The 12,742-nt window shown below is 39.8% G+C and overlaps 1 protein-coding gene and 1 long non-coding RNA gene across 2 annotated transcripts; both read left to right on the forward strand.

Moving 5' to 3' along the window:
• Positions 1-1,015: 1,015 nt before the first annotated feature.
• On the forward strand, positions 1,016-12,632 carry adgrf3b (adhesion G protein-coupled receptor F3b; the record flags this gene model as incomplete). The annotated part of the gene is made up of 12 exons (XM_079215138.1): positions 1,016-1,069; positions 1,321-1,333; positions 2,230-2,382; positions 5,962-6,192; positions 6,629-6,868; positions 7,487-7,557; positions 8,156-8,341; positions 9,100-10,413; positions 10,964-11,005; positions 11,156-11,185; positions 11,270-11,346; positions 11,985-12,632. 11 exons carry the CDS (start codon positions 1,016-1,018, stop codon positions 11,336-11,338), a joined length of 2,403 nt encoding a protein of 800 aa, XP_079071264.1. The 3' UTR covers positions 11,339-11,346; positions 11,985-12,632.
• LOC306734644 lies at positions 3,374-4,796 on the forward strand. Its single transcript, XR_013770969.1, has 3 exons — positions 3,374-3,436; positions 3,540-3,598; positions 4,718-4,796. It is a non-coding gene; the product is annotated as an uncharacterized lncRNA (long non-coding RNA).
• Positions 12,633-12,742: the final 110 nt, after the last annotated feature.

The following is a 12,742-nucleotide window of genomic DNA, read 5'->3' on the forward strand; positions in this document are numbered from 1 at the left end:
CGGTGCTGTTATCACAACACATTCAAAGTCATGCAAACAAGTTTGGCAGGCAAAAATATGCTCTTCCATACACTGGAAAGAAAAACAGACGGCAGTGTCGTGGAAGTCTTCAGATAAATCCTGTTATAGTGTAGATGCACTGCTAGCATAGCCATTTAAACATCTAACACACAAATCAAATATGACTGAAAGATTCTTTTAAATAAGAGACCGTGTGAATAGCCAGGAACAGCTGAGTGTGGAGAGACAGTGTAGCTGTGTTGGTTTGTATATGTTTAACCTCAACAGTTACAGGAGTGTTCACTCATCATACCTGAAGAGTCAGACTTTTAACTGGACATAATGAGAGTTTTTCCCGAATAAACATGATAGAAAGTGTTAACTGGCGCAAACCTCCAGTTAAATGTCATAACACTTGCCTGACCAGCAGGGGGCGACTCCGCTGGTTGCAAAAAGAAGTCCGGTTGTATGAAGGTCGTTGTATGTCATTGTCATGTCAAACTTTGGAATTAGCAATATTCAAATGATATTATTGGCTTCAGCGCAGAGGCGGGTTCATTTGTTTTTACATTTGCTTATTGCCGGTTTAACGGCTGCTCTCTGCTTCCGTTGACAGAGCGTGCACCAACCAGTTCTCAGTTTAAGGTGGATGTCGTTATGCTTCCTTGTTTATGAATACGTGGGTTACATGCAAATTGATTTTCTCTGCATATCCACAAATTACAGAGCTTTCATTGCAGGTTTAACTACAAACGCTGTGGGAGAACCGTCTGCACCATCTGGTGGAGAACTAAAGATCAGGGGATCAGCAAGAGGATTAGGAATCATGAGGAACATGAATATCCTGATACAATGTCATGATGTGTATTAAGTACTCGGGAATTATGATCATTTGACTGTTTGTTTAGAAGCGTGCTCCTTTATATAAGTGCCTGTCTATGCATGTGCACTTGTAAAGGTGTCAATGTGTTCCTCAATTGCACTTTTGTTTTGTCTTTCCTACACCAGATTAACAATGTATTCCAGAGCGCTTGTGCTCCTGATTGGAGCTGCGCACATCTACTATCAGGTAAAGATCCTCAGCAGAACTATGAGAACATTGTTTAACATTTCTAATGTATTAACATGTTCATAATCTTATATACTATTTAAATGCACATAATTTAGTTGCATGTACTGACAAAAATGATGTAAATGACAAAAAAACATATTTGTATCTTGATCTGTGTAAATTCAGCACTAAAAAGATACACTTTATATATTTTAATCTGACATGACAGACAGGCTAATTCTGTTGTTTGCCTCTTCGTGTCATTGCAGGTCCTTGCAGCAAGTGAGTTGGCTGCATTGTTATTAAGATGCTTCGGTGAAATACCACAAATAAAACCGGGCCAGGACGAAAGACCTGATAATGCTGAGCTCTGAGGGGACGGGAACCAGAGTCTGCAAAGGAGTTAGCTATGTTGATGCTGTTACTTACACTCCTCAGTCAGAGGGAACACTCTCCGTTAGCTTACCAGCTACAGCTGTTCACCAACTAGCCCTGCCAGTTATCAGCAGGCTTCTAAAACCAAACACTTTTGCAAAGACTAGCGGATTCATTTCAATGTACGACTTGGCAGCAGGTATGCTTTGAAATTAAATGTAGGTTTATTAGAACATTCCAAAGTGAAATGATGCAATGTTTTAGTTAAACGGTACCTTCGGTAATTTTGAACTTGGACCCTATCTCCCAATGCGTTTGTGTCTAACTGACAAATAGGAACGAACAATTTCAATAGTTGGTCTTTTATCGAGCAAGAGCACTGCAGGCGGCAGCCGCAATGATATTACTAGTGCAAATTGGTGCTTGTTTTGGACACTCATTTAATTCAATGTATTAAAAGATTCTATAATTAGAACATGACGGAAAGCGTCTTAATCAAGGAGAAGTTGTGTTATGAATCATTGAGAGGTGACGCTGGAAACGTGGAAAGTTATTTAAAATATGTTCCATGTCATGGTTAAATATTGAGATGACTTGTGTGTGATGTCTTTATAAAGAAAAGCATTTTCAACTTTCTGTCGGGTTCTTTCCATAATGTTCTCATAACTTCACATGACAATCTGAACACTTTTCATATGTTCCCAAATTGCTTTCAGACCTTTTCTAAATCCCTTTTTAAATCAACACAGTTGCTCAAAATACAAAAAGATAACACACAATCTCTTATTGTGTGTTTGTTGGAGATGACGTCTACTTTGGGGAGCTGATGGTGCAAAGTAACATCACTCTGGATACCAGTACTATCCTGTCCATCTTTAATTCAACTGACCTCCAGGTGTCCGACGCCACCGCAAACAGCCACACAGTGACCCTCGGAAACACACAACTGGCATCAGGTATCGTGCTGACGCTCTTTGGTCTTACCGTGGCTATTTACAATCAGTTCTTCTGTAATACAGAGACAATGAGTATTCTATGTCTTACTTCGAAAAACCAGGAATCTCAGCACGTAGCATAATGCATTATTGGTATTGGTCAGCATGCCTGTCATTGTTGTAAAGTTATGTTTGGCCAACATATTGTCACTTTCAAGTGGCCCTACATTTTTAAATATGGCGCCCTCTCTAGCGTCAGTTTGTACGTGTCAGAAACGGCCAGTTTCTAGCAGGCGGCAACCTCCGGTTCTGCCGAGCGAAGCCTCTTAAAAAAATGCTTTCTCTCTACTGACCATAAGGGGGCGACTCCTCCGGTTGCAAAAAGAAGTCTGGTTGTATAGAAGTCTACATAAATGACTCTACTTCTCTTGATGTATTCCCTCAGTAAACATTGTAAACATGAGTTTATGTCTCAATCTCTAGTTTCAAGTCTTCTTCAATACAGCATGATGTTCATTTAGTACATGATGTTCAAACCACATTGTCCTAATGAAGCAGATTAGAGCCTTTGAGTATTTTCACGGCCTCTCTCTTACATTTGTTTCTTTGTAGAGAGATACTTGAAAACCAAGTTCTGAGGGACTTAAATGACGATTCTGCTTCTCAATCTAGACTGCCTGATTATTGGAGATGAAACGAATTGCACCTGCAGTGCCGACTACACTTGGAGCAACCCAATCTGCTACAATTTCAACTGTTGCCGGGAAACTAACTGTCTGCAAAACGTGTCCGACATCGCGTCACTCTGCATTAACAAAGTCGATGGTAACAGCCCTGATCCGGCCAAATGCTACTCCTTTTCTGTCTTGCTGTATTTTTGTCAATGAGTGTTGTCCATTGTAGATGGAACAAGGGTCCCTGTCATCTGAAACTGTTCCTGCATACTACACTTTATTGTTTTTCTTTATTTATTGCTTGCTGATATCTGAACTGAAAATGCTTGTATTCAACAGTTTCCATCAATGGATCGATTATATTGAACGGAGTCATTTGGGATGCCTCCAAAACTGCCTTGGTACATCTCTTTCTCTGATCACAAATATCTACATGTACATTCCTTCGTTTACTGCAATACATGAGTCAATATTTAAATAAATCAACGCTCTTTCTTTTCAAAGCTTCAAACTTTCTTTGAGGAACTGAATGGCTTTGAGTCCCTGAATGTAACCGGTCAGAGGTATTGTAGTTTCCTTTCTATTCTTTTCTCAAAGAACATGTTTGGCTGAAATGGATGGTGCAACTAGTCTTGACCTGGAGAATTAGATTGGTGGAGCTTTGTGAGGCGGCAGTACGACTCGTGGAGGGATACACTGGTTCAGAGGAAGAGTTCAGGCCGAGAAGACGTGTCCGTCTCAGCACGTACTTAGTTTATGTAGCAAGTACACTTAGTATACTTAGTTTATGTAGCAAGTACACTTAGTATACTTAGTTTATGTAGCAAGTACACTTAGTATACTTAGTTTATGTAGCAAGTACACTTAGTATACTTAGTTTATGTAGCAAGTACACTTAGTATACTTAGTTTATGTAACAAGTACACTTAGTATACTTAGTTTATGTAGCAAGTACACTTAGTATACTTAGTTTATGTAGCAAGTACACTTAGTATACTTAGTTTATGTAGCAAGTACACTTAGTATACTTAGTTTATGTAACAAGTACACTTAGTATACTTAGTTTATGTAACAAGTACACTTAGTATACTTAGTTTATGTAACAAGTACACTTAGTATACTTAGTGTATATAACAAGTGTACTTAGTATACTTAGTTCATGTAGCAAGTACACTTAGTATACTTAGTTTATGTAGCAAGTACACTTAGTATACTTAGTTTATGTAACAAGTACACTTAGTATATGTAACAAGTACACTTAGTATACTTAGTTTATGTAACAAGTACACTTAGTATACTTAGTGTATATAACAAGTGTACTTAGTATACTTAGTGTATATAACAAGTATACTTAGTTTATGTGACAAACATATTCAGCGTAACGTAGCCCACGTAACTATGTAACAAACGCATACTTATTTTTACCCAAACCAAGTTTTTTCCTGTAAGAGCTATGCTGAAAAGACAGTTTGAAAAGACCATGCTCCACATCTGTACACTTGGTACATTTGCTTGTTTTGTGTGCTATTATTCCAGCGGGGAGATTTGCGTGAATAATAGCACACAATAAAGCAAGATGGAACTGTGCCTTGCATGTCATCTGAACACACCTTCCATTCTCATAATAATACAACGGTATGTTCTCACTAACCCATAATCTTTCATTTATCCGAATCTTAAAGGCTGGACAACGACGCAGTCGACTTCCTGGCAGCTGTCAGCGTCCGGTTTGAAACTTCTAAACTTCAAGAAATCGTCGACAATCTGGAAAGAGTTCTCGGTGTTGTGCTTCTGGTCAACACTGAAGGTCAGGATCAAAGAGTTGATGGTCAATCATTTCGACCATGTCGACTTTCATCGCTGCTGTAGTTCTGTGTCCTGACACTTCACAGCCTGCGATCAGCTGCGTGTCGGCTTTCGAGGTCGAGTCCATGTTTTCTGCGTGCAGAAACATAGACAGTGAAAATGATCTTTTCACAGTTTATTGACGTCATACCAGCATCATTAATATCTGTAGATATATTGGGTTTAGAAATATATACATAATTTCAAAATAAAAGCTGTGTAGCACTTTCCGATGGACAAAATCTCTTCATTTGTAATTTTCAGCACAGTTGCAAACTAAAGGAACATGTCATGCGAGGCTCAATCCCTCCCCAGGGAGTCACAGCGGGCTGATGGAGGGCCGGGGAGTTATTTGTGTCTTACAACTTTAACCCTTTTAATCTCGTTATTATCCTTCTTTAAACATTAATCTTAGTTTCAGGTGTTTTTTAGAAACTGGGATTTTCACACTGTCCAGGTCTGTATGACGAAACCAGCCCAACTACCAATACAAGTACCCCAATACCAGAACTCAAAATACGCCCGTGTAAACCATAAACACTGCTTTTAAAGTCCAGCATCATTGCCAAATGTATTGCAATATCTATACAGTAAAACCAACAATGTTTAGTGCAGTGGCATTAAGTAGTCTTCCCTGTGAGCATTGTATTAACACTATTCCAACTCGTGCACCTTATCCTGTTAATCCACAACATTTTAATAAAAGACTCACAATATGTATGTGAATATGTGAATTTACTGAGCTTTGGTATAACCCCCTTTACCTTTAATGTCACTTTCCCAATCTCTTGTACATTCCTTCACGTACTTTGCTCACTTATCAGGCGTCTTTTCTTCTTAGGCGGTTAACTTGTTTGCTTTGCCAGCTCCATCCTTACTTTTCACAGTTTTTAAGATAAATTATCAACTGACATTGAAATCATTACCACTCATCCACTGAGATGAGTGAGTGTGCATCATGGACACTGAACCAGAAGTCTGGGATAGACAGCATGTCTGTAGGGACTCACAAGCCAGTGGCTTGTCATTGAAAGGCTATTGTACTCTAGTCATACGTATTTATGTGGCCTTCTTCACACAGGACTGGTCTCCATCGAGGCCCCACCGGCTCCGGTGTGCTACCTGTCGGTGCCGGTACTGACATGCAGATTGGAGGAGGCGACAGGCAGCGCCGGCTGGAACTTGAGCACGATGAACGCGCGCTTTGACCTGAAACAAGGCAGCGTGGTGAAACTGAACCACGACTGTGCCACAGCGGAATACAAGTCTTGTATCCAAGTTGAACTCCAGAATGTGACAGGCATCTGGTCAGGCAAGTACAAAGCTAAGATATACTACCTTGTACTGTTTTGACTTGTTATTTGGTACGAATCGTAATCCCCGCAAAGAAGATGTTGTATTTAATTATAGAGCACCCTTCATTAATTCCAGGAGGTGCATATTTTTCAGAGACAGCGAACGCTAGCTAGACCGCTCTCCTTTCTGTAGAGCCAACAAACACAATACTGAGTGTCCCGGAGGGGGCGTCATTCCTATGCTAGCTATGGTCTTATATTATAATAGTCATATGTTTAATGGATCAGTGCTGACAATGTCCTACATAACAATATATCACAGAGGCCACTACTTTTACTTTCATGGAATTGTTTAATTCCAAGACAAATCTGCTGGCGACACTTCTGACCTGAGTCATCTTCACATTCATCCCACGCTGAAGCTGACCCGTGCTTTATACGATGTGCCTGCAGGCTTATACGAGTGTGGGTTCACCAGCGGGTCCATCAGGCACACATCCAGGGCGCCGCTGAAGGTGATACTCCTGCCTGATGTGATCACCTTGAAGATCATGCCTCTCGCTGTGAGCTGTTTTGCACTGCCGAGCACAGACGTTGTTCCTGTGACGGTCACGGCCACCATCTTAAAAACCGACGAGACCTTAAAAGTCTGGTTGGACTACATGGGACTGACCATTAGTAGCACACCGATATGTGAGTCAGTCCTGCAGTATCTTATACATCTTTCTGTCCCCTTTGCATACTTTCATCAGCTGCAGCATGACATTTTTTTTCACTTGATAACATCAACACACATTTGTATTCACAATAATTCTGCAAAATGCACACATTTCCACAACAGCAAACCTCGATAACTTCTCTTTCTTTCCAGCTGATGAAGATTACCAGGTCTACACTTTCAGCATTAAAGTCGCTTGCCGGAGAATCCCAGACCCACATAGGGTTGTTGTCACTTTTAAGAATAGCATGGCACAAATCAAAAGTGAACAAGTGGATATCCCAGTAATTTATGGTAACTTTTTATTTTCAATTAAATAGTAAATTATTGTAATTTGATTTAGTCTCTGTAATCATTTAATACAATCTTACATTTCAGAGTGCTGTATTACTTTATCTATAGTTACATTTATTAGCAATGTTTCATGCATCAACTAATAATTTCATATATTTTTGTTCAAGAGGGTGACGTATTTTGCGTGGAAGAATATGATATAAATGGAGACCGTTGGCCGAATACCCCAACTAAAGACACAGTGATTAATATCACGTGTGCAGAGAACATGGTTGGCTATAAGTCACGCACTTGTGAAGGCACCACCTGGCAGCCTGTGTTCTACTACTGCGTCAACGCAGCGTTGCACACCGTTGGAAATGAGGCAGATGTAAGTGTGGCAAAATTATAAAGTTTTATAACATTTTTAGTACATGTATTTTTAATTTCATGCATTGATGGTCCTACAATTTGACAAGAGAAAAGTTATTTCTTCAAAGTTGTTATGACGTTCAACCTGCAGACCAACTATCAGTGCTCAGAAAGTACACTAGAGTCTAGACGACCAATCACGTGTTGTCTCTTACCCCTGACACCTCACTGGATCATTCACATGTTCAACCATGTATGGCTTTATCAAAACATTAGGATTGATACTGCTACAAATGCCAACCTTGTTGGGAGTGATCTTGTTTGAACTTGATGAACACACACGTTTACCATGAGGTACCATACTAGACAGCTAGCATGCTAATCTATACATTGCTCACACTGTAAATTAAGATTGAATGCTATAATTAAGTAACTCAAGTTACTGTGACTACTCCAGAAATTAGGCTACTGAAGTAGGTCAATATTTTGGAATGTAGGAATCTGAGATAAATTATTGTTTATGGCTAGCTAATTTCTGAATATTGTGTATTGAAACACATGATTAAACTGTCTATACCATGCGTGGGAATGTAATTTGTATTTTGTTTTGCTTCTAGAACTTCCATAAGGGACTAAATGCTACCCAGGAGATGGCCATGAAAATATTTTCAGGACTTAGGAACAGTTCTACAATCTCGTCCGATCCCATTGAATATATGGCCGACATTAACGCCTCCATCAATATACTTGACGTGATGGCCAGTGCATCACAGTATGTTGCCTTGAAAGAGGCCGTCCTTCCTGTAAGCCCCTGCTGATCAATACTTTCATTGCAATGCATGTGGAGTTTTAAGCTTGAAGGTTCCTGCTTGACATTGGAAAAAGCAGTTTGAAAATAAAAACTACTCCTAATGCTGCATTCACACCAAAAGCGTTGCAAATGTTTGGCGCCAGTAGATCGCATACAAAGTCAATGCACAGACGGGAATGAAAATTTGCAATACGAGTCAGTGAATTCTGGGTATCTGAGGATACAGAGTCCAATCTGATACCTAATACCTACTAAAATGTTAGTTAAATATGTATTTGAATCAACTCCTGTTGCCTACTAAATCTGACACACTGTATTTCCACAAATGACTCAATACAATCACTTATTTTCCTAATTTAAAAAATACAATGAATAATGGAAGTTTAGTTTGGAGGTTTGGAGATAGTTTTGTGCATCTCTTTACTAATGATAATTATCGTCAGCGCTCGGCAAATCTGGGCATTTTGGCAACCTCAATGTCAGAACTCGTACCAGTTATCCCAAATACTTTTCCCACATTCACACTGTAATGTATATTCCATTTGCAGTGCAATGCTCACACGGTAGGCTGTGTTGAACAAAACACATCACAGTAAAGAAAGGATTGGATTAAGATCTTCTTTTTTTGGTCGATATAAGTACATTTTATTATCAGTGGATCGGCACAATGCCGATCCTTTGGATTAGATCAGCACATCTCGAGATAGCATGCGCCTTAGCACTGATTACCTTTTCATTCTTTTGTTTCAGGATCTTATTACCACAGCAAGCAATATGGTAAACAAGTCCTGGGTCAACCATGTCAACAAATCTGTCATTCACGATATGTCAGCAAACTACCTTCAGTCTGTTGAGCGTCTGGTGGATAATATCCAGGTCAACGGGAGCGCAAAAGATATTTTGTACAATGAAAATGTACAGCTCAAATTCTGCTCTAATCCTGAATGTAGTATGTCTTTGTTTGGCATCGACCTGAGTCTAAACCTGATCACCGGAATTATGAAAACCCTTGCCGTGAAAAATCTTATGGATAAATTAAGAAACAACTTCCGCGAAACTTCCGTGCCTAGCAGCCTATTATTATCGGCCACAATTCAGGACAACAAGAATTCGTCTTTGCAAATTAGAATGCAGTTCCCCCTGGAGAAGCTGGAATTCTCTAAACCTTACTGCGTCTTCTGGAACCCCAAAAAGAAGGACTGGTCAGATAAGGGATGCGCTGTTGTCACACCTAGTAATGGTAACCAAACATTCTGCAAATGCGAACACCTGACTGCATTCTCTGTCCTCATGGCCAAAGAAGATGTATCCAATGAAGTCCTAGACATCATTACCTATGTGGGCCTGGGTGTGTCCATCTGCTCTTTGCTAATCTTCCTCACCGTTGAGTTTCTTGTGTGGTCAGCCGTGGTCAAGTCCAACCTTTCACATTTCCGTCACACAGCCATCGTGAACATCGCCACGTTCCTCTTGCTCGCTGACTGCTGCTTCCTGGCCTCTCCCAAGGGAATCGACGAAACCTTGTGCCTAGCTTTGACCGTGTGCAAACACCTGTTTTTTTTGGCTATGTTCAGCTGGATGATGTGCTTGAGTGTCATGCTCGTCCACCAGCTCATCTTCGTCTTCAGCCCGCTGAGGAAAAAAGTCTTTATGTTCCTCTCCAGCATCGTAGGCTATGTTTGCCCAATCGTAATAGTTGGATCCAGCTATACGTATTGCAAGTACACCTACAAGCCGTACTTTGATAAGGACACATGCTGGCTGGTATTTGTACGACTCTTGGAGGGTTCTATACATGCTTTCCTGCTCCCTATTGGAACTGTGATTTTGACAAATCTATTTTCCTTGGTGGTCGTCATTGTTACTGTTGTGAAGTCCTCGGCCCCTGAAGGCAGCAAGGCGGATGACAAGGAGACAGCCAAAGGCATCATTAAATTGGTGGTCTTTCTATCGCCTATCTTTGGACTGACATGGATTATTGGCTTCGCCATGCTCCTTTTGGACAAGAACAATCCCATGTTCACTGTCGCTAACTACAGTTTCACCATCCTCAATTCCTTCCAGGTAATTTGAAAGCAATCCACACACCAAACAAACACGTCGGCTCAGCTACACACACCAACTGCCAACCTGATACCAGTGCTCTCTTTTCCCCAAATGTAAGCTGCTTTAGTAAACAGGTATTGTAAACAGGGATTGCCATGGCACTAAACTTAAAGGGGAGCACCACTTACACCTCAATGGTCTTGAGGCACAGTAATGCATATGTTGTGAAAAAAAAAGCTATTTCAAGGATAATTAATAACATAAGGCCACACAGGGTTGACTATGTTTGAGCACAGAGCGTCATTGATGTAAACAAAGAGTCCGCCTCCTCTCGTCACACCAGAGTCCTTCGCTCTGTCCTGTGGTCAACACGAGATGGAGGTCTCTGTATAAGTGCCATAAGTGCTCCAGTACTAAAGACAAAAGACAACACATTTAGACCAAAATGTAGCAAAATTCATGGGATCATTGGCCAAAAGCAAGACACGTAGTGTAGAATTAAAAATCAGTATTTTTAAAAAAATCGGCCTAAAATGAAACCTGTTGCTCTCCATGTCTTGTCTTGCAGGGCCTTTGGCTTTTGATAACCGGGTGTTTTGCAGAGCAGAAGGTAGGTTTCATCCACGCTCTCTCAGTGTCACCATGTTAATTGATTTATTGAACAGTTGTCGGGGATTCTTACCTGTGCGATGGGAAGCATATGTTGCCAGTTACTATGTTGCTTAGTTTTACCATCTTTTCTTTGTGTTACTATTGACAGGTTCGAGAGGAAATGCTGAAGATCATAATGGTAAGTTTACCAATGAGGTCTATCCAGAATAACACCGTGAATGATGGGAACATGCATTATAACTCTGTTTTATTTTACCCTCAGGCAAAATCAAAAGGGAAGAGTGAAAGCATGAAGAATTTGACTTCAACCACAAACACCAAAGACAAATAGAGACAGAGGTCAGTCTTTTGTTACGTCATTGGTCGTCTCTTCTACTTGTGTCCGTGTATTTTCTGCTTCTTCAATAACACAAACATCCTTCAGACCCGTATTGTAGACCCTTCTGTCTGCTTCACTCGGACATCTATTCTAGATAATCTTTTGAAAATTAGATTTGTTTCATCCAGTGAGTGCAGTTAGTGACAGTGTGGGCTCCATGGTTGCTCTGATAGCTTGGCGGAGTAGCAGTGAGGGGCGGAGCTTAACAAATGGTAAACGGTACATTATTTCATGATGGATGAGTCAGAACACATTGGAGCCAGCAGCATTTCTCATGATTCTAATGTTTCCAATGCAGCAGCGTATTGCTGGAACAGTTTGGTGAGTCTACCACGTGGAATAGCAAAGTAACAAAGTCAAGTTGTGTGTAACCACTTTTATCTGTTTTCCGCTTTTGTGATACTAATATATGCCAAGTATGCTGCAGTAACAATAGGAAATGTCATCTTATGCTATGCTCAGTTACATGAAATTGGTCTCTCAGTTTAAATAGCAGCAAATCTCCTTAGCTCCACATGTAAGCAGAATATATATTGTATTGTATTGTTGTGTGAGTTTAGTCTACAGATGTCTCAACACTTGATCCTCTCTGTTTCAGATCGTGGAGATGGAGACAGCAGCTCCACTTGAAGCCAACGACTCTTAGTCGACTTCATGTTTGATTGTAGTTCCTAGACAGTTTCATGAGATGATATAGGTAGTATACATTAATGTCTAAAATAATGTTACGTTGTTTATCGTATTTAACGTATTACATTTTCATCTCAAGGCTAATTCAACAAGCTTGAGCTAAAAGTTGAATTCATAAGTTTTGCTAAAATGTATCTATGTTATAGAATTGTCATTGGCAATATGATTATTAGTTGCACTTCATTAGTTTCACTGACAGTCATCATCCTTAGCTGAGGCTGACAAAGATGTCACATGAACACATTGATTCCAGAGATTAATATGTAAATCTAGCAAATGCATGACATTGTTTTAAGGGTAAAGCAGATACAGATTATGTTCCATTATAATTGTCGAAGAAGTGAAACACAACACTAAACTGTATGGCTTCAAGAAGAGGCTTTAGACTCCAAACACATTATTGGATGTGTTGTATTCTGTACCACCAGGATTAGCTGACTGTAGGTTTTTTTTTAATAAGTTTGATATGTTGGTATAAAAGAAAGTCTTTAAATTACTTAAACTACAACCTGTATACTATGTGTGTAACCACTGTATGTATGAACATATCCATCAAATAAAGACAAAGAATATAATGTATTGTATTGTTCATTATATTATACATGATTGAGAAATTCTTACCTCAACTATACATTTTGTATAACAGAATCAATTTAGCAAAACCAC

Source organism: Taurulus bubalis (assembly GCF_910589615.1).
Source record: "Taurulus bubalis genome assembly, chromosome: 3".
Classification (NCBI taxonomy): domain Eukaryota; kingdom Metazoa; phylum Chordata; class Actinopteri; order Perciformes; family Cottidae; genus Taurulus; species Taurulus bubalis.